The 26,891-nt window shown below is 39.6% G+C and overlaps 2 protein-coding genes and 1 long non-coding RNA gene across 3 annotated transcripts; all 3 read right to left on the minus strand.

Annotated features, from left to right (window-relative positions):
* Positions 1-176: 176 nt before the first annotated feature.
* LOC138615775 (uncharacterized) lies at positions 177-14,204 on the minus strand. The gene is made up of 30 exons (XM_069689590.1): positions 14,146-14,204; positions 14,030-14,061; positions 13,839-13,936; positions 12,589-12,611; positions 12,454-12,475; positions 12,337-12,364; positions 12,167-12,251; positions 11,901-12,047; positions 11,602-11,813; positions 11,376-11,479; positions 10,686-10,813; positions 10,437-10,564; positions 10,219-10,336; positions 9,161-9,373; positions 8,872-9,042; positions 7,855-8,004; positions 7,700-7,764; positions 7,329-7,458; positions 6,525-6,610; positions 6,296-6,425; positions 5,817-6,007; positions 5,583-5,673; positions 5,365-5,494; positions 5,091-5,281; positions 4,800-4,955; positions 4,577-4,713; positions 3,530-3,672; positions 3,336-3,430; positions 2,795-3,035; positions 177-691 (listed from the first exon to the last, which is right to left on the minus strand). Exons 1-30 carry the CDS (start codon positions 14,194-14,196, stop codon positions 603-605), a joined length of 3,585 nt encoding a protein of 1,194 aa, XP_069545691.1. The 5' UTR covers positions 14,197-14,204; the 3' UTR covers positions 177-602.
* A 6-nt stretch (positions 14,205-14,210) lies between these two features.
* Positions 14,211-20,180, minus strand: LOC138615681 (uncharacterized). The gene is made up of 19 exons (XM_069689438.1): positions 20,121-20,180; positions 19,774-20,015; positions 18,931-19,012; positions 18,647-18,790; positions 18,317-18,519; positions 18,109-18,218; positions 17,187-17,305; positions 16,907-17,083; positions 16,793-16,824; positions 16,264-16,361; positions 16,064-16,086; positions 15,926-15,947; positions 15,782-15,809; positions 15,608-15,686; positions 15,364-15,510; positions 15,035-15,246; positions 14,631-14,731; positions 14,418-14,536; positions 14,211-14,249 (listed from the first exon to the last, which is right to left on the minus strand). Exons 1-19 carry the CDS (start codon positions 20,178-20,180, stop codon positions 14,211-14,213), a joined length of 2,037 nt encoding a protein of 678 aa, XP_069545539.1.
* Positions 20,181-25,237: 5,057 nt separating this feature from the next.
* LOC138615801 (uncharacterized) lies at positions 25,238-26,361 on the minus strand. The gene is made up of 3 exons (XR_011310554.1): positions 26,327-26,361; positions 25,449-25,467; positions 25,238-25,275 (listed from the first exon to the last, which is right to left on the minus strand). It is a non-coding gene; the product is annotated as an uncharacterized lncRNA (long non-coding RNA).
* Between the last annotated feature and the right edge of the window lie 530 nt (positions 26,362-26,891).

Consider the following 26,891-nt stretch of genomic DNA (forward strand, 5'->3'; position numbering starts at 1 on the left):
CATTTGAAGATATGACACCATGCATCTCAAGTCAGACTAGGAGGGACAGATGGTTTCACTTACTTACAGTTTAGACTTATTTTGTTACAAAGTGTGTTACTGAACAGATGGAAAGATGTGACCCCTTTACAACTCTTCCCTTCACACCTTTAAATATGAATAAACTGATACCAATCAATGATGCACAGTATGTATTTATTATTGATCTGATACAGCATGTTTAAGGTAAACCTGCTGGAAGAAACTGCTATCAAAACAAAAACAGCAACACCAATAGAGCAGAAACTAGCACGTTCATTTTCTGTTTAACCTTCATTTTAACAATTAAAAAAAACTTAAGCATTGGGGGAAAAGTAAAGCAAAAATGATATGAGTGAACAATTTAAATGCGAAAAACCTTCAGAGCATACAAACTTGCTACTGAAGGAATTAGTAATTACACATTATGTACATCTATTATGTTGTTATTGCACATGAATACAATATGGCGTGTAGCAAAGGCCAAATTCCTTCTATTAGTGATAAATAAACATTATTTTTAATATCCCCGTATCCACTTAACCACTGTGGACTGTAAATTGTAAGCCCAGTTTTTTTTTTTTTTACATCATAGCCTGTTGAGAAGTGATGAGGAGTGCAAGGAGAACAAGGAGGGAGAAGCCAGCGTCTGCTCGGATACGGGAGCCGTTACCTAAAACAGAAACAGAAACACACTTTAGAGATTTGTAATGTGTTTTTGAATCCTCTGTCCCTCATTGTCAATATATTGATGTAAAGCTAGATAGATATATAGAATATAAAGATATATTCACAACTCGAGTATCTATGTCTTTCCCTGACAATATGAGAGATTCTCTTTTAATACAATTTCAACTCCCAAAAAGTTGGGACGCTGTGTAAAATGTAACTTAAAAACAGAATGTCATGATTTGCAAATCATGTAACCTTTTTTTTTTTTAAATTCAAAATACACCAAAGACAACATCATCATTTTTTTTTGACTAATGAAAAGTATATGTTTTTTTTAAATTGAAGTTTGATGCCTGGAAACATTTGGGAACAGAAGAGACTACAGTTGCTGGAGTTTTGAAACTGATAAAGCTTTTCAGCTGCTCAACAGTCCAGGGTCTCCTTTGTGGTATTTTTCGTTTCATGATGCGCCAAATGTTTTCAATGGGTGTGATAGGTCTGGACCGCAGACAGACCAGTATAGCACCCAGACTCACCCAGAATATGGTTTGGCATTGTCTTGCTGAAATAAGCAAGGCCTTCCCTGAAAAAGACGTCGTCTGTGTGGCAGCATTTATTGCTCCAAATCCTATAGACATCATTCAGCCTTAATGTTGCCTCCCCAGATGTGCAAGCTACCCATACCATGTGCACGAATGCATCCCTATACTGTCACGGATGCCAGCTTTTGAACTGAGCTCTGATAACAAGCTGGATGGTTCCTTTCCTTTTTTGCCCAAAGGACGCGGAGTCCATGATTCGTCAGACCACAGGAACATTTTCCACTTTGCCTTAGACCTCTGAATTGAGTTCAGGCCCAGAGAAATGGTCGGTGTTTCTGAATTATGTTTTTACATGGTTTCTTCTTTGCATGGTAGAGTTTTAACCAGCATTTGTGGATGCGGCGATGAACTGTGTTTACAGTCGATAGTTTTCAGAAGTGTTTCTTAGCCCATACAATGACTTCCACAACAGATCGTGTCTGTTTTTAATGCAGTGCAGCCTGAGGGCCCGAAGATCACATCCATCCAATAATGGTTTTCGGCCTTGTTCCATTCTCTGAATCTTTTTTTGATATTATGTACCGTAGATGATAAAATCACCAAATAATTTGTTATTTTATGTCGAGGACCATTATTCATAATTTTTGCACTATTTGCCCATCCAGCCTTTCACAGAGTGGTGAATGTCTCCCTATTTTCACTGGAGAGACTCTGCCTCTCTGAAATCCTCTTTTTATACCCAATCATGTTACTAATCTGTTGCCAATTAACCTAATTAGTTGTGAGATGTTTGACGAGTTTTTTTTTTTATATCTTTACAAAACGTTTTCAGTCTTTTGTTGTCCCTGTCTCAGCATTTTTTAAATCTGTTGTTGGCATCAAATTCAAAATTATCATGTTTTTCAAAAAACATCTCAGTTTCAACGTTTGATATATTGTCTTTGGTCTATTTTCAATGACATACAGGTTTACGTGAATTGCAAATCACTGCATTCTGTTTTTATTTCGATTTTTACCCAGAGTCCCAAAGTTTTTGGAAACATAGTTGTAAAGTTTGTAAAACAAAAGTTACTTTCAATATTTGTTTTACACCCATTATCTGATACGACAATTCAACTCGCAACCAAAAGTTTTTTTTAACTTGCAACCAAAGAGGTCAAAATGGAACGTTTTTGTCACACAATAAGGAGGCTGGTTTCATACACAAAATTCTCTAGTCTGCAACTAAAACCAACAAACTGTAAAGGAGAATTTATTTGCCATCCAAATCTCAGTTAATATTATTTATTAACAAACTAGATTTTAAATTGCAAGTCTGAGAAATTTGCTCTCAAAACTATTTTTTATGATTGTATAAAAAAGACAAAACTACCTTCAATGTTTTCCTTACTGGGAAAAGGAAAAGCAAAACTATCATCAGGTATTAACTGCAAACTACTGTCGAGCTTTTTGTGATTGTTTTTACTAGTTTTATTTTTTATCTGCTGTGGTTGTCTGGCTTTGTCTGAGCTGTTGTTTCCTGAACGTTGGTTTTTACATCATTCTACTTGTTCAGTACTCACCTGTGGTGGCAGAATTACTCGCTGTGGAGCTGCTGGATCCAGACCCAGCACTAGGTGTTGATGATGAGATGGAGGGAGTTGTGGGGTCAGCTCTGCCTCCCGAAAGGCCGACTCCGAGCGTCTCCACATCTGACTGGAACTGCCTGCTGACCCAGTTCTGCACCACCGTTTCATTTTCGTAGGACTTCAAATCTGGCAGGTTGGTGCCAAGAAGACCTCTAACTTCATTTACATTCAGGTTCTAGTGAGAGCAGAGCAGATGCATTTTATACTTGTGTAAATGAACACACAATTTATTTTTAATCCAACAGAACAAGAACAACAACAATGTTGGTTGCAGTTAGAACTAAAGATGCAAAATATAGCGAGTGTAGTCAACACCTGCACTACCAGAGTGGTTTAAAAATACACCGCATTTCCTATGGCATCGCTGCTTTGTCTAAAACTCTCACAAACAAGTCATGGGTCTTACAAAGACGTCTGCCTACAATTATATAAACTGTGAAACACACACAGACACACACACATGTGCAGCACTGACCAGTATGACAAGCTGATCCAGACTGGTGAAGGTGGGCAGGTCCATGCTGATGTTGGAGGCCGCCAAACTTTGAACATAGTCCAAAGTTGCACCCCCTGTAGGACAGAAAAAACATGACTTCACTGTCAGCTCTGTTCAAATGAAGGTTTTCTGCATGCAGTGTGTGTGCGTAAGTGGGGGGTCTGTTTGCCTACCGACATAAGGTTTTGTGAGCTGGTAGGAGGGAGTGGGGATAGTAACTGAGTGGGCGACTCCGTTAAATGTTTGTCGAGCGATGGTGAACAGTTCTCTCTTTTTCTCTGTGGTGCAGTTGGACACGTCGAGGACGTTCGTCTCTCTGCAGAAGACACAAAGAGTACGACATGAGAAAACCAAACAATACAAACAATGAGTCAGCTGTTTACTAGCAATGATTATGCTTTTGACTTTTGTTCTTTCAGACATTTTCTGCAATGCTTTGTTCTATTACATTTAAAACTAATATATTGAAGCATCAGTCAGCAGCTGCAGCTATTTCTGTTAATTTACTGGAATTTACTGTGAATTAAATGCATTTGACTTTGACTTGAAACTCGAGGAGTCCATCAAAATGTTGATAAACCCATCTGGGTAACCTTCAGTGAAACAAAGAAAAGCTTTTCCTGAGTTTTGCCTCTCAGGTTGCAATCTTTTTTGGTGTCCTTTATAGTGCACCTTTACAGCACAACAAGGCTGAAAAAGACCTGACGTCTGTCTGATGATTTTAGTTTAAGTCACATTTTGATTCATGTTAAATATTCTACTGACATTAGACTGTAATTGTTTGTGTGCTGTCAGCTTAAGCAGATTCTGTTTGTATAAACTTGTGACTTAGATCAAGATGAAATCACATTTTATGACCAATTAAAACAGAAAACCATAGTAATTCTATTAACATACTTTATCTTGCTTGTGTAAATGCAGGAATCAGCATATAGAGAGTTTCAAGGATTAAGTTTTCTGTTGAGGATCCCTGACTCAGCGTTAACCAGCAGGTTAGGTTAGGTTTCGGGTTAGCCCTCAGATGTCATGATACTTGTGTAACAGACATCCAAACACACACACACACACACACACACACACACACACACACACACACACACACACACACACACACACACACACACACACACACACACACACACACACACACACACACACACACACACACACACACACACACACACACACACACACATACACACACAGCCCTGACTTCTTACTTGAGGCTTTGTGTGGAAATGGTCTTCAGAACATCGGCATCCAGGGAGCACAAGTTTGCTCCTCCGATGACATTGAGTTCTGCGCTGCCGAGTTTGTTTCCTTTGTAACTCAGATACTTAGAGATGATGGCTTTAGCCTGGATGAGGAGAAACATGCATTGATGAGAACAAACAAGCATACAAACTATGCAGATGTGCACAATGCACGTTCCTGTTTTCTCACCAGACTCGGATCCCACGGCCCGTTTGACGAGTCCATCAGAGCAGCGAGCGTGTCGATCTGAGTGATCGTCCACATGTTGATGTCTTCAGTAGTGGCTTCACGTGACGCTGCGGCCAAGACCTGAACCTGATCCTCCGGGATGGTAGAGTTGTAGGCCTAGACATGTGCAAGAAACAGTAAAAAGACATTTCAAATTGAAGAGACAATAAGGTAAGAAACGATTTGCAAAGAAAATTCGTCAGACAAGCCTAAACTTTTTACAATCCCTGCTCACAGGCTTCCGTCATTTACCTCTCGCAACTTTCTGAGAACAATCTCAAGGTAATCCTCTTGATCCACCTTCTCAGTGATGGCACCCAAGTTGTCTCTGACAGTCGTGGCGCTGAGGCAGCAGTCAAACTGGTTTATATCGTCGTAGTCGAAGGGGAACGTGTCGTCCCTGATGGTCACCTGTGTGATGTTTCCTGCGGTGCACTCAGTGACTGAAACACAGAAAAAAACAAACGGTTGAACAGTAAATTCTTGAGTAGAAACAGGGCAAAGCAGTTAGCAGAGTGATACTGACCTATAGATGGCTTTGACTTCTTATTAGAGGACCGTCTGATTTCTCTCCTCATCTTCCTCCTCTTCTGTCGTTCCACTTTGTTGCCTCTCAGAACTTTCAGGAAGTAACTCAAGAACCTGCGCTTTGTTTTCTGCTCGCCGGAACAAAAGAAAGACATGAAAAACTCAAACCACCAACCCCAAACAGCTTCTAAATGCATTTATTCCCCTGTTACTTACTTTGTTAAAGAAACCATAGAAGGTTCGAGTCAGATACAGCGGTAACATGTCAAGGTCCCTCAGAGTTTGTTGGTTCCACGTTGAAGGAGCTCTGGTCATCGAACAACAACAACAAAGTGCTTATTGTAAAGCATACCAAGGTTTGTGAGAAATAAATCTACTGAAGAGGATAAACAGCCTTTATTTTATAAAAGAAAGTGAATATTGAGTTCTGTGTCGCTGCTGTTGACGTACCCGTAACGTGTATTCCCGCTTATCAGCAGGGTTTCTACAGCAGCTGTCTGAGTGTCACTGATGTCTGAGCAGCCCTTCAGTTTTTCCAGGATGGACTGATGCGAGTTCTGGATGTATGACCCATCCAGAGTGCAGCACATGTTTCCCAAAACTTCTACATTATCCTCAGTCAAGCTTGTGTTTGTTATACCCTTTAAAAATAAAAAGAATGGGAGATTTACATTTAGAGTTGTTTTCTGACACTGTGTGTATATTGATATTTATTTTTAATAGTTTGTGCTGTTGTTTCATGATCAGGGCACAACATTTAAGCCTTTATTTAGTTGTAGGCTAACAGCAGTCTTTTAGGATCTGTTTGGTGAATTTTGCTGTTTCTGAGGAAGCCGGTTAAAATTTAGCTTAGTGCGCAACTTAAGTATAAAACTTAAGAAAACTGTACATCTGAGATTTAGTGTATTGTTCATTGTTCAAGGACTCACCAGGCAGCTCCTGGCATTATCAAACAGAGCGCTCCGTTTGTAGCTGAGGGCTGAGGAGAAGACAGAGAAGTCTGCATCTGCCAGCTCTTTAAAATAGGACCTGCAGCTGGCCGGCGGCACCAGCGAGTAACTGTGGGAAGTCAGAGAAACAATAACACACTCTTAATGTTGCAACAAAACCAGCGTTTGGCCTTAATTCAACACAAATGAATTAACTACAGACTCTTACTCATAGTACAGCAGCACATTCGTAGGATAGAGGCTGAAGACGGTGGCGTCGGAGTCTCCTTTGATGTAGTTGTACATACAAGTGAGCTGTTGGGGAGAAAAGAAAACGCTGTCATCAGTGCTACGTATTCACTTCAATGTTTAAGGAGAAAGTTGGTTAAAAAATGTCAAGATTAAAAACGGGGATAAATGATGACCCCTGATGTATACAGTATAATCTCACCTTGGTCCAACAGAATTTCAATCAGGTCATTAAGACATGATATTATGAGACTATTCAAATGGGTCTTCTAAGAGTTTTGAATTGTGATGGGAGAATTATTCAGTCTGTACCAATACAGCAAAATAAAAATGCTCCATTACAAGTAAAAGTCCTGCATGAAAAATCCTTCTCAAGTATAAGTACAGAAGTATCAGGAGCAAAATGAAGCTAAAGTAAATGTATGAAGTAAAAGACCTGGTTTGACTGATACATTATATCTGACATCATTCGATAATTAAAAATGAAGCATCTGTGTGAAAGCAGCATATTATGATGGACCATTGAAATAAAGTAGCATCAAATGGAAACACTCATGTCAAGTATAAGTTTTAACTTTGATATTAGGTCATCATGTGATCTCCAACTCAATCTATCAAGAACTCTGTCTCACACACACACACACACACACACACACACACACACACACACACACACACACACACACACACACACACACACACACACACACACACACACACACACACACACACACACACACACACACACACACACACACACACACACCCCTTCCTGCCCGCTCACCTGAGTCTCCATCAGTGTGACCCTGTTCTTGCCTTTCCTCCGACAGGCTTTGACCAGCTTCTTGATTTGCACTGTTTGAATTGTCCTTACTGCGGTGCACGTGAACCCTTGGAGCACAGAGGATGACAAACTGCACACACACACACACACACACACACACACACACACACACACACACACACACACACACACACACACACACACACACACACACACACACACACACACACACACACACACACACACACACACACACACACACACACACACACACACACACACACACACACACATATACTGTAAACACTGTGCAAACTGAAATCCATTTGCTTCACATTTCCTGATTTATTGCAAACTTTGCTGAAACTCACTTGTTCTGACCTCCCAGCTGTGCGGTCGCAGTTTCCACAGCTATCACACTAAAGAACAACTCAGCCTAAAAATACAATGAAAAGAATATAAAACGTGCAATTACATCGAACGGATGTGTGAATACAACGAGTGTTTTCCTGGTGCTTCCCCTGACCTGCTGCTGTTTCCATTTCTTCTTGTTGAGTTTTTCAATAACAACAGTGTTACTGGAGAGGCCCAGCAGCAGCACTCGAGGGATCTCAGTGGCCAGTTCATCGGGAACGTTCTGTATGATCGACTCGCTGTTGGTGTTCACTGAGATGATCTGGGAGAAGATGGGGACACGTGTGAGTTAACAGTCTTAGGAAAACTTTCCGAGGAGATTTGTGTGGTCTAAATCAGGCCGACTGCTGTTTGTAGCATCAGTTATCTGGTTAGTTTTAAATGTCTAGCACCACACAAACAACCACTGTTTTTATGTTGAGTGATTAACTTGATAATTAACTCAATAATTATAACAAATTGACAGACAATACGATATGGACAACCCAGTATGACAACAAAGCGTGTAATACACCCAGCAGTCCACTAGAGGTCAGCGTATCAGTGTCCCGGTTATGCTTCGCTTAGGCGTGATAAACCACAGAGTTACGTTTAGGAAAACATCACCACGTGGTTAGGGTTAGGACAAAACATTACTTGGTTTGGGTTTAGAGAAGTTTCTTTTAAGAAATTCTTGTTTCTGCTTTGTGGACTCAAGCCCTGCCCTGAGCCGAAACAAATCATCAAAATCCCACACTGTCCTCTAGTGGACAACAGTGTGTATTACACACCTTAGTGTGACACTGGGCTGATGTGGATGTAGGGGTGTGTTCAAGTGAGTGTAGGTGAGATAAATCAAATTCAAATTTAAAAGCATCGTTTAAAATTGAAAGAAATGCATGCGTTTCATCTTTGCCAAGAATTGGATGAGGTGATGTGAGTTCATGCCTTTACCGTAAATATGAAGCTACTACCAGCAGCCTCTGAAGCCCAACTAGCACATTATATTGTTTGTTTAATCTGTATAAAAACCAAAGTGTATAAACAACACTTTGTGGTTATTTTGACTTTGAGTTTTTGGGTGAAATAAATAAAACCAACTACATAAATGTATGGTTAAAAACTTCTCACAGAAATGAAGCTGTCATACCTGCGTAACAAAGGTCTGCTGGACGATCTGTGGCGCAGTCATGATGTTTGTAAGGAATGAAGGGATTTTCCATGCAGTTATCAGCTCGGAGCCGTCGATGCTGCCAAACACGTTGGCGGGTACGCCCACAACGAGAGAGCCCAGCATGACCAGCGATGACGAGCTGTTGATCTGGTGGGAGGGAGAAGGATGAGAGAACACGACCACAAAGATGACTTTATTCTTACTGGTTTGCTCACAGACACAAACTTAGCCTCTAAAAATCCAATGTGTGACAGGCAGCAGCTACCTTCATCATCCCAGACAGGACCTGGACGATGGCCTTGGCCTGGCCTTCGTTCCACCCAATCACACTGCTGAGAGTGCTGAGGGCTCCCAAAAGGTCTTCAGGTTTTATTGTCTTGATCTGGCCTGTGGACATGCCGATGCTTTCGTTGCCGAGGGTGGAAATGACCGTGGCATCAATGTTTTCACCAAAGTTACCCGCCAAAGCAGCAGAAACCTACAGAAGGGAAATAAAAAAACTTTGTCAGGAGCATTTACGTTTGCGTGTGAAGTCCCAATATCCTGGAGAAGAAAGTCTTGTTCCTCAAACAGTCCCCAATCCTCACCATTCTTGTATCTTTTCCATTCATAATTTTTTAAGTAAAGTCCATCCTTCTTATTAGTTTTCTTGTGGTCCATTTGAAAATAATCCCATCAATAACTAGATATTAAGCCTCAAAAAGAGGTACATTTAGGGGTGTGTTCTTTGATTGACAGGACTGTGGTGCAGTAAGATTTCGGCTGCAGGTGGGTGGGGCACAGTGTCCTCGGGTTTCCCAGTTTTTTTATATAATCGAAGAAACAATCTGATTGGCAGCAATACTCAAATAAAGCGATTTAATTGAAAAAACTAAAACCTCTTAAACGTTTATCAGATTATCAGATTCACTGCCATAAAGACTTTTAGCAGTGACAGTTATGAGGACTGCTACAGTGGATGGAAATAAATCTGTGCTCTTTTGCGCGTGCGTCAACTTGATCACTCTGAAATCTGATGATGTTTTCATTGTTTTCATCAAACCATCCAGTGACGCCTTTATGTTAGTGAATGCATCAGTAGTTCTTATGTCTGCACCAGTTGTTTCAGGTCTTTCTTTAAAATGTTCTGTTTGGGAAAACTGCACTTCCATCGTATCTGTCTTTTTCTGTGTGTGTGTATTCATGTATGTGTGTGTGTGTGTGTGTGTGTGTGTGTGTGTGTGTGTGTGTGTGTGTGTGTGTGTGTGTGTGTGTGTGTGTGTGTGTGTGTGTGTGTGTGTGTGTGTGTGTGTGTGTGTGTGTGTGTGTGTGTGTGTTTACTACCTGTGGGTCCAGTTCTGTACAGAGCGTGGTGAGGTTGTACAGCACTGTCCTACTTTCCTCCACAGTCAGCTGGCTGAATGCTGAACCAGGAACGACACACAGCCACAACACAGGAAGACTGCAAAGAGAGAAAGGAGCAGGTTTTTATACATGAGAGAAAGATGAAGTGTGTGTGAGGGGTTTGTGGCTGGACGGTCCAACACATTTTACAGGCTCACAGTAAGGGGTGGAAGTTGCTGTCCTGTTGATATATGAGCTGAGTGTAGTAGTTGGTGAGGTTCAAAGGTAAAGCCGAGTGGTTGAAGAGTGCGATGTTCAGAGGGTTCACGGTGAACTTCTGGATCTCCTGCAAGGAAGAAGGACAAGCAAGTCCGCAAGTCATAAATCTCTGAATCAAATCTTTCGTAATGTCAGTCCCGGTGAACGAAACCTGCAGTTTAAAAACAACAACAATTGCGATTCAGTACCTCTTCGGATCCAAATGTCTGAAGATCCTCCAGAGTGAGGAAAAGCACGAAAGGGCCGACGTACTCGACAAACCACGCTGTGGAGTTTAGTTGTGGGTCGCTGGGGTTGTAACACCTCGGCTTCGTCGCTACAACAACAAATGACAAATACATATAAAAACACCGTTTAACATCACGTTATTGCCATTTACAGAACAACTATTGTTTTTCCTGATTAATTTTGAATTGCTTAACTCAAATCTAGAAATTGAGCATTTGCTGAAACATCAATTCATTATTACCAAATCACTTTGGAAAGATTGGTGTAATTATGATGAATATTTAATGCTTCACCTAATATTATTATCAATACATTTGTTAATTGTTTTTCTTGGTCAAGTGTTTGGTCTGCAAAATGTCATGAAATAGTAGGAAATGAGAAAATACACAATACGACAACATTAAACATCTTTTTTTTCTAACAAGACAAAATCTAAAGATAGAGAATTTCACAATGATTAAAAATTTAGAAAACCAAAACATAAGATTGAACACATGTTCGCAGTTTTGTATGTATAACACTCGCTCGTTTTAAAGACTGACCTGAGGTGAGGTAAGATCTAATGGTTTTGTACACGTCTGGCCTCTCAAAGTCTGCAGCAGTGGAGTTGTATTGTTCACTAATAATTGAGAACTGTGGTAATACTATACCTGCAGTGTTGTTCCTGGTCAGGTAGCTCTTAATGAAGTGTGTGTAGACAGACATTTGCCTGCTCAGCATCATGTGTGGCCGGAGACGACTCAGGATCTGCACGCTGAGTTCAGAAATGAGTTGTAAGGGTCATATGATTGAAGCAGAGTATGAAAATATATGGATATCATAGCAGCCTGGTTCAAGGTGTCAGTAAAAATAAAGGACACGTGCTGTGCTGCTTACATGTGCTGGTAGGTGCTGCAGTTCAAACCCCTTGTGGCGAGACATGAGAGGAATTCGGGGGAAACAGCTGGCAGGAATGGACGAAGGCGGCGGTTGAACCACAGCTGGATGAGGGCAGGATCATTGAGGTTGGCCATGTCGATGGTGTCCAATCGGATCTCTCGGATGGAGTCCAGAACCATGGACACTGCAGGATTACTGGGGTCCAGTGTCTACAACACAGATCAATATGTCATGTAAGTATTCTGTTTCTGGATCTACAAAATAAAGTGTCAAAAATACTTAAAATCCATTCATACCATGTTAGACAGAAGATCCAAAGCTTCATCGAGCACATGGGAGGTTTTGGAGAGGAGAAGCTTCCAGACGGCTCTGGAGCCACTCGAGTTGAAGGTGCGATTGCACTTCAGCATCTCTGCCAGGTCCTCTGCTTTTAGCCCTGACAGCTGTGCAATAAATAACAACAGGTGAGACACTATACTGAAACTAAATATCAAAATGAAACCATTTCTCACAGTGGTAGTTTTGAAGACTGTTGCTGATCTGAGATGTTTCAGCTTCCTACCGAGGCACAAGCAAATTCCTCAACGGCAAAGTTGCAGAAACGTCCACTCATCTTTCTGCTGTCAAGGTGAAGCTGAAGCTCAGTGCTGTGGTGGAAAAATGAAACAGATGCTCAGCATTTTGTTGTTGACATTATGTTTGGCACAATGTGCTTAAAGAATAAAATCCCACCTGTTCACGCCAACACAGATGTCGGTCTCTGTGAAAAATGTAATGTATTCAAAGTCAGTAACAATAAAAATGGAATTATTTTATATATTAACTTTCTAAACCAACGAAACAACTCACCATTTGTTATGGTGACATTGCACTTTGGAGAGAAAAAGATGAAGATGGTTATGAGTCTTCAACCATCAGACCAATTTAAGAAAAAAAAACAATCTGCATTTATATATAATAATATTAATAATGATATATAATTACCTCTCCACTGTATATGATGCAGCCTATAATAAAAGCACAGGAAAATGCAAGTTAGTTTATGGTACAGTTTTTAAAACTCATTTCAGTGATAATCTGGAACTATAAGAACGTAATTAATACAGGGATGGGAGTCCTGATCTTTGCTACATATGGGGAGTCCACAGAGATCACCTTTTCACTTGGTTATTTACATAATAAACATTCATTTGTTGTGTGATGAAAAAAACCCATTGAATTAGATGCTTTTTATACACCTAAAGCAGATGCTCTATAGGTCACCATATACAGGAAGTAATTCATAAAAAAGGACATTTTCACAGTTCAATAAAACTAAAGCAAATCTTCTTTGCTCTTTTCCCACCCAAATTAAATTAACAATGTGAAATATTTTCTTTTAAATAAATGTCTCTTAAGTCACTGTATATTGCTGAATTGGATAATAATGGTGACTGAGTGCCACTGATGAAAGCCCTCACATGTACAGTTCTGTGACGTGAATGAGCTGCATGTCTGAGTCATATTCTTGTGAAAAATCACAAACGGTGCAGAGTTCATTGAGTGCAGCATTTGTTCCCTCAGAGAGGACAAGCTGTACGAACGCAGCAGCTTCGCCCTGCAACTCACAACTGATATCAAACAGGTTTGTTAATTTTTTCGATCTCTGGGACGTGAAGCCTAAAAACGCAGCTGCATTTAACTCTTACTGCCACAGGTGCTGCCACAGAAAGCGAAACATAGCTTTTCGATCTGTTGCATGTAATACATTTAATGTAATTTATTTCAGGACTTCATCGTCATCTTACTAACAATTTCAATCAACTCTTGCCAATAAAAAGACATGAAAGAATCGAGTGCACTGCTGTTGATATTATCTTTATACTGAACTGACTGTGGATCAGTCATTACAAATGCATGCTGTGCAGCTACACATGCGTCAAACACACAGAAGTGTATTTAAAATTCTAGTGAAGATCCCAAAGTTTCCAAAGGCAGGAGATTATAAGCGAGTACATTCAAAGGTTTATAAAATAATGCACAAGACAGCAGTTATAAATCTAATGGACTGGGTTTGAATATGTCACTGAGGGTTGAGTTTGAGGTTGGGACTCTGTGTGGGATTAGATTATTTTTTTTTAACTAACTGTGAAATCTACCGATCAGGAAAAAGGGGAAACTGGATATAAAGTTTTACACAGTAAGAGCTGTTGTTCTAAACTCTGTATGTGTTGTGTTTATTTTGTCTGGCTCACCAGGTGGGATGTACTTGGATACATCCATTTTGCTGTACGTGATGGATGAAGCTACATCAAGGGAAACTGTCGCCATGGCCATGTCCAGTCTGGTAAACCTAGAACCAACAAAGTGTGGAATTAAATCACTTTTCTATAATTTATCTAATTATTCATGTAACCTCCAGGAAACCAAGAATATCTGAACTCACAGTGTCCTGTACGATGAGCAGGAGAGGTTTGCCTTTGAGAGGAAAAAACACCAAGATCATTACTTTAGAAAACAGAGGAAAAAAACAAACTACTGAATGAAGGAAACTCGTTTTACCTGCTGAAGGACCACGCTGAGGTGGGACAGGAACTTGGGAAGTTTCCCCATCTCAGAAGACTCAGTCAGGTGGTCAAAGAGCAGGTTGATGATGATGTCTTTATCTGGAAGAGTGGGAAGATTCAACACCAGCAGCTCTGCGCTCTGGTTTGGAGACAGGAGTTGTAGCACCTCCAGCTAAAAGGAAGGGGCAAAGTTGTTATTTGCAAGATAAATAACAACATTGGCCAATTTTTATAAATTCCCCGTGATTTGTTGGAATCAGATCGTACTGGATTGAAGTATGGGTTGAGATGGAGCAGCTCTTTGAGGGACAAAAACCCTGAAAATGGACCCAAGTTCTTCTTCAGCCACTCTGCACTGCTGTTAGAGGCAGAAACACAGCCTGGACCTGGAGCAAGTGGAGAAGATGGGGAGATATCAATAAACACGGACATGGTTTTCAACATTTAAGTCCATCCCTGAAATACGAAGGCTGTGAGTACCTGAGTGTGGCTGCCGCAGGAAGTGGAGGATGAAATCCTTTAAGACCACGTGCTGCTGTTTTAAGGTCATGTCCTTAAACTGGTGGATAAAAACCTTCAGTCTGACAACAAAATCAAGAGAAGAAAAGGAAATAATTAAAATATGATGGTGATTTCTGATAAAAATGGTCTAGAAATATGTGAATGTAATGTAGCCAGCTAGGCTGCTCTTACAGTAAGTCAGAGCAGTGCCACATGAATGGTTGTGCTGTTGTGAAGCCCTTTTAAGACATTTTGAAGAAATGTCCTTTGGCTCAGTTTTCCATTAGTGGTCTTAATTTGGTTAACTTTTTACATGTCGAAGTGAATTGTGAAATACACAGCATGCATGTTGTTGAGCTGTGGGGGACTAACTAAACACTTACATTTGCTGGTATGACTGACAGCTGATGTTTCTGTTGCTCAGACACTGGAGGAACCGTCCTGATGCAGACGGCAGGAAGCCACTCAGACGGCGGGAGAACCACATGTTGATCACGCTGCTGTTCATCAGCTCCTCGTCAGTCAGCAAAGACACCCTGATTTCTCCAATCACATCCAAAACTTCCATCGCTGATGGGCCAACCATGCCCATTGACTGTAGGAGAGATCAATCAATTATTGAAAAAAAGAAAAGAAGAAGAAACACATTCCCTAGGTAAACTGAATTATTCCATTTAATAAAACATATTTAAAGCTTATTGAAGCTTCTGACCATGTTGGCCAGGATGTCCAGAGCTGGGTCCAAAACAAATGAGAGTTTAGTGAGCAGCATCTTCCACAGCACTTTGGAGTGGCTGCTGTTTCCGGGCAGATCACACTTGAGAAGGGACACCAGCTGATTGGCTGTGAAGTTCTCCAGCTGTGTGTATGAGCGACAGAGAGGTCATTCATTCATTCATTCTTTCGCTGCAATTAATCCTAATGTTTCCACTCTGACTTTTAAAGTAAATAGTCACCTGTGCACATGCATATTTTTCCAAGGTGAAATTGCAGGAAACGTGCATGGATGTGTTCAAGTAAGACTGTTGATCAGAGCTGTGAGCACATGTACAGAAGCAAATACAAGTCAATATAAAGATAATCATAATAGCTTTGATAATTCTGGGTTTAAATAGTAAAAACTGGGATACCTGTTGATTCCTCTGCAGATGTTATCACCTGTCAAGCAGCAGAGAAGAAATCATATCAAAAGATTTCATGTCTGAAAGCACTTACAGAAACATAATGAGTCGTAAAATGAGATTGAACACTGGCAAGCATCAGAGGATTCCTACCATTGAACTGTGTCACTGGACACTGTGGATGACAGGTTGGACAAAATTCAAGTTTGTTTCAAAATATTAATATTCAAACAACATTTAATGGCTGAATAATGTCTAAATAAAAATCAATGACATATGATGAAATCTCACCGTGATGTTCTCCGGCACACACTCTGTCCAAACCAAAACATTAAAAAAAAATACTGTCAACTACAGCATCCACACAATAACAGCACCAACACATATTTATAAATACAAATTAATGACTTTATTCTGGCAGTGGTGTTGACTGCAGGAGATAATCGTATAACTTTGTGCATTTGGTCTGTGAGTGAGGCAGAGACACGGACCTTCTGGTGCGATGTTTATCAGGTCGTCTATGTGAGCCCAGACGACAGGTTCCAGGTCTGGAGACACTGATGAGATGGCTCCATACAATCGCTCAAAACTGACACACAAACAACAAACAAAAAAAAACAATGAATTCATATATAAAGCATTCAGAGAGATTATACAAACATCAGAGCTGCAGAATCATTTGATTTTGTTGAATAAAAGATAGAAAATTACCCAAAACTCCCCTATATTCAAATGTCCTTCTCACTATATCATTCAAGTTTTGAGATATTCTGCCAATTGCTAACTAATTAAAACCTTATATTGACAGACAGATCAAAACAGTCAATGTTAAGTCTCATAACATAGTAACATAAATCCTGATAGCCTTCCAAGCATCAGAGCACTGTAGTTTCTGTTTTGTAAACTTTTACTCATCAGATTGTTTAACTTGTCAGAGCTGTAAATACACAACTTTAATAGGTCATGTTATCAGGTTGCCCTGTGTTTATGCACAGTGTGGATGTAGTCAGTGTTACTCACATCTGTCTGTAGACATCACAGGGAGGATTGACCTGAGAAAAATAATAGTTTATATTTAATCATTCAGGATGGTTAAAGTTCGCTGAACACTTGTATCCTCATCAAAACTGTTACCTCTTCAGCGAGCAGCACCACGAAGTTAAGGACCTCTGGAAATCTCCTGTCTCTAGGCGATTCGATCAAGAAGTCAAACACGTGGTTAATCACAACATCCTTCTCTGGTGGAGGAGGAAGAGGCAGCAGCAGCATCTCCGCTATCTGTCTCGGAGACAGGAGGTGAAGAACCTCCAGCTGAGCAGGACGGAAAAGAGAAGAGGAGAGAACACATTACTTACAGTAAACTTAGTCTGTTTTAAGTAAAGAAATTCAGCATGTTCATGTTTTCCAGACTTACTCCGGAGAAATGTGGGTTGAGTCTGTAGAAGTCGGTGATGGAGGCAAATCTTGAGAAGAAACCAAAGTTCTTTTCCAGCCATTCTGCACTTTGATTGGCTGAAGAGACACACTGAGGATCTGAAATATTTATACAGAAATGCATGTAAATTAATGTAATCCTGTAATTCCTTTTAGAGTCCTAATCCTCTGAATAGTCTCTGTTTTTTTATTGTATGCAAAAAAGGATGTGTTCTCCAGCTTCCCATTTAACAAAACAAATTAACACTTGACATTATTTTCCATATATGGTCGAGAGAGAGCAAAAAACATGTAGCAGTTGTATAAACCACAGAAAGTACATTTACTCAAGTTCTATACTTAAGTAATACGTTTAAGTAATTGTACTTTGAGTATTCCCATTTCATGATACATAGGATTACATTTTACCCCTCTACATTTATTTGACAATTACAGTTACGAGTTTTATTACAATTTAATCAACTTCTGATATTTGTTACAGATTCCACTGCAAAACACCACAAGAAAATAGTCCAAATTAAAATCAATCCACTAAAACATTAAACTGCTGCTTACACATCTGTAAAAATCCAATATTAATAGTGATTTAGTCAAAAGGAGCAATTTTTCAGCTTTTAGCAACATTTACTTTTGCTACGTTAGATACATTTTCTTAAATTTAACAATATTTTCAATGCAGGACATTTACTTGTTATGGAGTATTACTAGTTTTACTTAATAAATAATCGAAATACTTCACTGCACAACAGCAGACTGATCTAAGTCTTATTTTTAATAATTTTGCACTACATAAATGCCGGTATGTCACGTGAAGATTTTAATATAGTCAAAGGATACAAACTCTCCTTGATTAAAAAAGGCATTCATTTGTATCTCTATATCACTGCGATCTGTTTTCTTACCAGAGGAGTTGTGATGCAGCAGGAAGGAATAGATGAAGTTCTCATAGATGTTGTGACTGTACATCGGATCAGCATCCATAACACTGGTGTGTTTGCTGAGCGCTGCCACGCTGCACACAGGAGGACAAAGATGAGGAGAAATGAGAATGACAACATGAAAGCACGTGTCTGTAAAACGAAAGAAATCCTCTCCAGACTGTGAACTCACATGGTTTGGTAAACGGGGCAGGAGAAGTTCTTGGTGCTGAGGCACGAGAGGAGGTCCGGCTGGACGTCAGGCAGGAGGGGCAGCAGCTTGATCTGGAACCAGAGTTTGATGAATTCCGGGTCCTCCAGATGTTCCTGGGTCAGAGACGGAGACTCCGCCTCACTGAAGATCTCCTGAAAGTCGGACGCCAACTCCTTGAAGTTCTAGAGGCGGGGAAGAGTCAGGAAGCAGTGATTGTGACGTGTGGAGTAAAAACACACAAGCCTGGTTTTTGAATTTAATAAGTCAAAATGAAGACGTTTGACATTTCAATGTGGTTAATATACTCACAGCTCTGGACAACTCTTTGATCAGTGAGTTCAGACGTTTTGTCAGCTCTGTAATCAGCCTCATGATTGTCTCCTCCGTCATTGTGAGGTTGGTGCGAGCAGCACAGTGCAGGACGTGTGCCACATTTTTCACTGCATCAGTCAGCTGGGACCATGAGAAGGACATAACAATGAGTGCAGAGATTAGAGGGGGAGTGTTATCTTTTTAAAGTACATTTTAAGCAGATTTTTGACACCCAACTTTAATAAAAGTTCTAAAATTGATTTAATAAAATGAAGCCTCACCCCACAAGGACTCTTATCAAGGGTGATGCTACAGACATCCAGGACTTCAGAGGATTCGTTGTTCAGACCGTGGTCCAAAAAGCTGCACAAAAATACAATACAATCTTTTTAAATTGACTATTAACAAAAATAAACATGCAAAATATGGGTTGCCATTTATCAAATTTTTCAGCTATTTATACATGTCAGAAAAAGCATTTTTTTTCAAATTCATTTAATATTTCTCTGTGCAGATATTTCATATTGATGCTGTCTTATCTTGCACACAGCCCGCTCCAACTGACGCCTACCAAACCCAAATTAGTCTGCACAGTAACACTCACCAGCCATGTGCTTGAGGTTATTGCAGAACATAGCGCTCACTGTTTTGCGGTAGACAGAATTAATTTTAGAGTCTGACCGTTTGTCAAATGAAAGTCCAAGATTTGTTTTACTTTTAGCTCTTGTTTGGTCTCTACCTACACGTAAGAAAAATGTCTGGCTCTTTAGAAGAAGAGGAATCTTTAGCAGCTGGATGTCCACTTTCTGAAGACATGGCTGAAGACTCAAGTACAGTAGCTACAGTAAACCAAAACAAAGCTAAAGTAGACCAAACAAGTTAAAAAAAAAAAAAAGGCACAAAAACAAATAGCTGGGTAATATTGCATTGACTTTTGTTGATATCTTGATTATATGAGCTTTAAATCTGTATGTGACTTCATCTAATGCATTTGTTTTCCACCTTTTTTTTTTTTTTTCCCACTTGAAAAGCCCTAAACAGAAACACATCTGTTGAATATCTTTTAAATAAAATTTAGGGATGAGAAATGCTAACATAATTAGCTACTTGTTAGCTTGACTTACAAAAGTTGGTGAAAAGCGTGCTTGATCTGTGGATGCATCATGTCTGCGTCTTTCACCAAGAGCCTCTTTAACACCGGAACCACAACATGCATATACCAGTCCTCCACATTCGACACATCGAACCGTGGCGTCTGAGGAACGACTGATGTGTCTTGCGGCTGGTACATGTCTGCCAGTTCAGCCAGAGTCCAGTTCATCAGGAACTGAGTCAGAGTGGTGCTTCTTATTTCCGACACATCCCTCTGCAAAAACACAACAGGTCAGGGGTCACTTTGCTTATTCTGGCCCGCATCTATCTGCAGGTCAGTTTACAGCTGTGGTGTGAGAACGTGTGTGTGAGTGTGTACCTCTTGTGTGAAGGACACAAAGTCGTGAACGAAGCTTCCGATGGGTTTGAAAGCAGTCATAAATCCTTTTACAACCTGTAAGTGAGACAAAAGAGGTGAGGGGGTCTCAAACGAGATGCAACCATTCACCATTTCAGATGGAAATGAAAACCTTTTATTTTTTCTAAAGTGTGGTTTTCCTCTTGTATTTGCCTGTAAATACAGTATATTTGTGTTGAATCTTCAGCAGCTCTTAAACTATACAAAACAACTGGCATGATATTGTCATATTAAGGTGATGGATGTGTTAGAAAATATGGGTATTTATCCATCCATTTCGTATGTTTGTGTCCACCTGAAAAATTTAACTCCTCTTCTTTTAGCTCTGTTTTGGTCTCCACCAACTCCTGAGGAAAACAGCTAACTGTTAAAGTGGTAACGCGTCACACGCGAGTCGCTAACTTTGATTACTTGCTGTTTGTTAATCAGGCAGTTCAGCAAAGCTCTGCCTTAATGTGGAAATTAAGTTAAAGCAATATTTTAATTTAAGTGTTTTTTTAACAATACCAAACTCACATCTGTATGGTAAATATGTAAAGAAATCAGTCGTCATTTAGCTCATGTCATAACTTTATGACTCATAACATTTGATATGTGATTTTTCTGGCTAATGTTTTAATAAGTATTTGAGCATTAAAGACCTAGAAATATCCATACACTCTGCTACAGTACCTCTCTGAGGCTGTCCTGTGGAGACGGCGGCTGTGGACGATAGGGGGGTATGATAGATGGGTATCCAGGGCCTGTCCAGTTGTGACCTCCTCCAGGGTGACCAGTGGGTGGAGGGCCACGGCCCCCTGTCAACAAATTGTGGAAGACCAGCGCTAAGGTGCCATTGTCCAAACCTGCGACCTCAGGCCTCAACAGCAGCTCGGCCTTTTGTGCTGGAGATAACAAGTGAAGAACCTCCAACTGGGATGGACAGAGCAACAAGGAGAAAAGAAACGAGAAAAAGAGGAACGAGGAGGAGGACAGAAGAGTCAGATAAAGAGGAAGCAGAGTGGAAAAACAATGATGGGTTGCTGTGAGAGATTTAATGAACTTGAGCGTAAGAAATACAACTTCTACTTTTGTTACACTAGTGATGTGAAATGTCTACGTTAGAGTATCAGTTTGTTGTTGTTCACATAAATAAAGCACTTTCAGTTTGTCAATAAGGCTCTATGGTCTAGATTTTACCAAGCATAAAAACTCTGTTGTTGTAAATTCACCAAATCCTGAAGTCGAATCAGTTTCACTCACATCACTGAAGATCATGTTGAGAGTTGAAAAGTCCTTCATGCGAGCCATGGCCGTGAAAGCACCAAAGTTCTTCATCAACCATTCCTCACTGCTCTCCTCTGGGTTCACGCAACCTGTACAGAGATCACACCGAATGAACAATACAGTATATCAATACAGTACATATGTATCAGAAAAATGATCCTGTATACAGTACATTTGAACAAATCTAAAAACTTTCATGCATCAGTTAATGATTCAAAAGTAGTAGCTGCTATCAGTCAAGATGATTATTAATTGAAATTCTGTATTGCACACTGGCCTTTTTCGCACCGCCTCAAATGCCACTTTGTAATTGGCCATATTTAATGAGCATGTGAACTTTTTCTGTGTTTAAATTAACCTTAGAGGATTGTGCGGCATAAATGACGGTTTAAGGTGATTGCTAGTTTATTAGGAGGTGTAATTATTAGCTTTACCAGCGACTCTGTCTCCAGACAGGAAGGGGTACATAAAGAACGTGTAGATCCACTTTTGTCTGATTGGAAGCATCTCTGAATAATGGTGACTAAGCTCCTTCACGCTGCAGAAAGAGACAGGATGTTGAGTGATTGCAACAAAAGCTGTGGTCACAGAAACAAACATGTTAGACAGAAATAGCCTTACACAATCTGGTAGGTGGAGCAGCTGAAGTTCTTTGTGCTAAGGCAGGACAGGAAGTGTTTGGTGATAGATTTCAGCAGCGGCTTCATCCTGACCTCCAGCCACATGTGGACCAGGTCTTCATTCTGGAGAGGGTCTGGTTCCAGGCTTAAATCCAGCGCACCCTCCAGGCTCAGAATCGGCACGCCTGTCATGCTGGATCTCTGGGATAGCACAGACAGAGGGGAGTCCCCAAAAAAAATCAAGGTTTGGGATGATAGTTGTGGATTATTGTTTGAAAATAAAAAGATAATAAACACAGTGACAAGTTAACCTTTTGTAATACAGCAGTATTTACAGATGTCAATACACTACTGGTATGTGACAATCTGCAAAGTCTGAGTGTCATGACTTGATAAAAAACCAAAACATTACAGTAGCAACTGGCCAGACTGGTAATTTGTGGCAGCATTCCTTCTGCTAACGTCATACCATGAAGGTGTACACATCCATTGTAGCTTCGAGCATTCCTTTCATTCTCCGCATGTGATCCTTCCCTGTGTCTGCTGAAGACAATCCCACACACTGGAGGAAGTGTGATGTTGAATCTGGCCCCTTGGAATTTATGACAAGAGGAAAACTTCAGCAATTCAGAAACAATCTGATATCATATATATAACAAACGGAGATTATTCCTCAAACTTTATTCCAAAATACTATACTATACTATATTGCAGAAACTGGCAGAAAACTGAGCAGAATATAATGTGCTCATTTGTAGACAGGATTTCTTGTGCCTGTCAAATGAGAGCCATGTGCTTCATGGTTTTACCACATTTATATTGAGGAACAGTGCAGAGCATGAGGTGGGCTTCTAACACACACAGAGGCTGTTTCCATTTGGCTATTTCAATCCGGACATATGTGAACTGGCCGTGATCGAACCACAAGTGGCCAGCAAATGTACAGGTAGAAACACACTCAGGAAGCATTGAGCTCTGATCTGTTCAAGCCGATGCATGGGGTTTCCCATCCCCTGCAACCTGTTGCCAAGGTTACCTAAGATCCCACTCCCTATTTGTCTGTATGTGCATTCGGATATGTAATTATGAAAGCACATTGCATTGATTATATTTTTGCTTTAAATTATGACTTTTAATCTTTTAATGACTAGAAAATACCTCACCTACACCTGGGTCTCAAGAATCATCTGTTTTTTAAGATTGTAGTCTGATTCACAGATAGTTGTCAGTACATTCAGTGCTACATGGCAATTTGGAAAATTTATTTTCCAAAATGTGAAAATATTCATGCTGAAATAAAGGGCTCATGTTGTCGCCATACATCCATGGTTAAAGCCCGTAGTGTAACTCCTGGTCTACTTTCTGTCTCTTGTAAAGTTTATTTCTGTTATCACAAAAGAAGACTTTGAACATCAAATTTTTAACAATATTTGACGTTAACACATACAAAAAAAGCATATATTATTATTGAAGCTTATATCAATAGCCAGGTCGGACAACTAATATAACAATGTATAATGCCTCCTTTAAAATAGCCACACTCAATGACCAAGTTTACCTTTCCTTTAATTATTATACCCTCTAATTACCATATTGAAATCTTGTAATTATAAGATCTTTAGTTGTAGGCTAATTATGAGATAGTAAGTCATAATTTATTATACATACATATTATTTTTGGTGAATGCAGTACAGTTTTTTCAGCACCAGCTTGCTTACTGCTCGCTAAAACAAAAAGGTTTAGCAGTTTACAGCCACCAAGTCCACATTGCCACGCTAGATATTTTCCCTTTTGGAAGATTTATCTGATTTGGGGTAATCAGCACCATGTCAGGAACACTTGGACTGTTATTTGTTCAGAAGTGGCCCAAGGGGTTCACCATGGAGTACTAACGCAAATTCTGGTACAGTATCAATGAGGTGAACCTGGTATGTTAAATTTAGGTGACACTGTATATTAGAAAATACAGACATTGCACATGAACATGTGTAAATCTGAGGAACAAATTCAATTGGTGGGTGAAGGCAGACACAAGCACGTTTCAATAGACAACCCAATTATTTGGCCCAAAGGTCACCTTGAACAGCACTTACTTTTGACACATAACAGCAGCAAAACCACAAGTAATGAAAGTGATCATCAATTTATCACATGTTCCAGGAATTTCACAGCTAGGCTCATTGACTTTGTTAAGATTTAAATTTTGAGATTAGACTTAAAATCTTCCTTTTTGACAAAGTTTATAGTTAGTGCTGGCTCAGGTGCCCCTGAACAATACCTTAATCATGCTGCTATGGTCTTAAAACAATGATGTTTTTAATGTGTTTTTTGTCATTTTGTTTCCTTGCTGTGTTGTTTTGTGATTGTAAAATGTTTTGAGACCATCTAGTATGGTGATTTTACACTTAAAATTAAAACTGAATTGAATTGACATTGACTATGAATAGTGAAAAAGATCCTCTGTTCGTGGTATTACATACTCCTGAGCTTTTACTGCTTTGACCTCCTGAGTTAAATATCTGCTGTACTAAAGGTTTTTAAGATTTCATGAAGTATCTGACATCTTAGTAACGCTCCATCATCATACTGTGAGACATGCTGGGGCATTGTCACATAATCTGCTAAATTATCTGAATTAAGAAACGTCCCACAGTATCAACACATAATCATGATAAGAGTTCTCAACATGATAAACTGGTTTTCCCTCCAGGCTAATCTGTTGTTTTTGTGCTTTCTCTTTGCACCTGCGGACTGCCACATGTTTCGGTGAACTCTGTTCCAGTGTACTTTAACAAGTTCAGTGAGAAATGTAACCAATGAAAATAATGTGCAAACCGCTGCTGATACTGTTGGTATGTGATTTGAGCAGTTCTGCAACTCGACATATGAATCATACAAAGAACCATGTGATGGTAGCAGTGAAGTTGTTCCTTTGATAAATCCTTACATATGACTACCACCTGAAATAAACCCAATATAACCTCAAACATTCTGCTGTGAATATATCAGCTCACGATCTGAAAAAATGCCTTTAAAAAACAGATAAAACCAGAAAAAAAAAAAGTGATTTTGTGATTCGATTATGATCACAAACGAAGATTCAGAAAAATAAAACAGATGCATGTGATTTTGATCAGTTTTTGGAATCATTTGGCTTCTGAGTGCAGAAAGTCGTGTGACAGTTTTACTCACCGGACCACAGGCTCCTCTTGGATCGCATGTTTCATTTCTGTAGGTTTCCACCAGTGAAGCAACCAGATGAGCATTTAGAGACAAAAGATGTCAAAGTTCATTGCATTTAGAACAGAGGGAAGCCTTCACAAGTGGAAAAATACACTGTATGCACCACTGTCACTGTAATAAAATGTTATGTTTGTTTTACCTCTAAGAATGTGATCTTACCTTTGTGCACTTGATCCCCCTGTTGGGTTAAAACAGAGTTAATTGTTAGAGATAAATTCTCAAAGTTTGAAATACTCAAACTAAATTTAGACATTTTCATCAATTAAACAACATCAAATAAAGGTTGTCTTATTGTATAAAAGTTGCATTTAAAAATGGTAAACTTAAAAAAAAAATCTGTTTTTTTTTTTGCTCTGAGACCTTTAATGGACAAATGTTATCTGTTCTGAACTCTGACGTCTACATTTAGCCTCATACCAGGGAAAGAAACATACTGATACATAACAAGAAAGTCCAGGTACATGCAGCAGCTGTAAAATAGTGTCATTAAAGTGTGAATTGTTATAATCTTTGGGTTTGTTAAAAACATCTTTGTCTTTTAATCAATAAAGCTGCTGCTGATGTTATAGTTTTTTAATGTCCAAAAAAAAATCTAGCAAAAGGTAACAACGTGTTACTCTGTCTTTTGACACCTCCTGATGGGGCCCATTCATCCTGCTGCAGACGGAAATCATACTGTCAAAGATGTGAGAATTTCCTCTAATAGCTGAGTGCTATACTTTTTAGTCAACATTAAAAAACTTGAGTAAATGGAGCATTTGTTTGGGTGGATTATCACATATTAAGGTGCTCTATTGAGCTCTATTTACAGCAACAGGGTGGTGCAAGTGGGGCTGCATCATTAAACTGTAGTGGTTAATGCTGTCTGTGTGTGTGTGTGTGTGTGTGTGTGTGTGTGTGTGTGTGTGTGTGTGTGTGTGTGTGTGTGTGTGTGCGTGCGTGCGTGTTGATGATCTGAGAAACAAAGAGTGTCATCAGCCTTTTTCTTTAAAGGGCTGTTGACTGTCTTAGATTACAGACACAAAATTTGCTCTTACCAAAGAAGCTCCCCAGTAGGTAAAGCAGGAGGAACAGGCACTGCGATGTCATAATGCGACTAGTCTCATGGGATGGGAGGGCTTTGTGCTGGAAATCCCTGCGGAGGCAATAACAGAAAGCAGGTGACACAGTTAGCTACTATTCACCAACAAGAACTAATACACTAACATGTAGATTAGTAGCTGATCAGGGAATTAAAAAAAATTTTAAACTGTAATTGTATAGTTTTATTTTTCTTAAATTTAAAGGGAAAATATAAAAAACATAATATCCTCAATTATCTTGATATGACAACAGCAGATATAGTATAAAACTTGATAATTCCAGGTGGACCTGCTTCGCCTCCTTTGAGATCACTGCCTCTCAAAGCTTTCTATTTTACATGAACAGGCTTTTGAAAAAAAGTTTTAGTCAGACCATTGTTGCCCTTTCACTCTACTGCCTGCATGTTTGGCTGCGGACAGAAATCAGGGAGTGGCTGTCAGTAAATGACCTTTAACAGAGCAGGATAAAGATGATCAGACAATATCAGGTACAGGTAAATGGAAAGAATGCTGAAACTCA

The sequence above is a fragment of the Brachyistius frenatus genome, unplaced genomic scaffold (assembly GCF_029030835.1).
Source record: "Brachyistius frenatus isolate BFR_SWC_R1_liver_20210118 unplaced genomic scaffold, ASM2903083v1 Contig_7, whole genome shotgun sequence".
NCBI lineage: Eukaryota > Metazoa > Chordata > Actinopteri > Embiotocidae > Brachyistius > Brachyistius frenatus.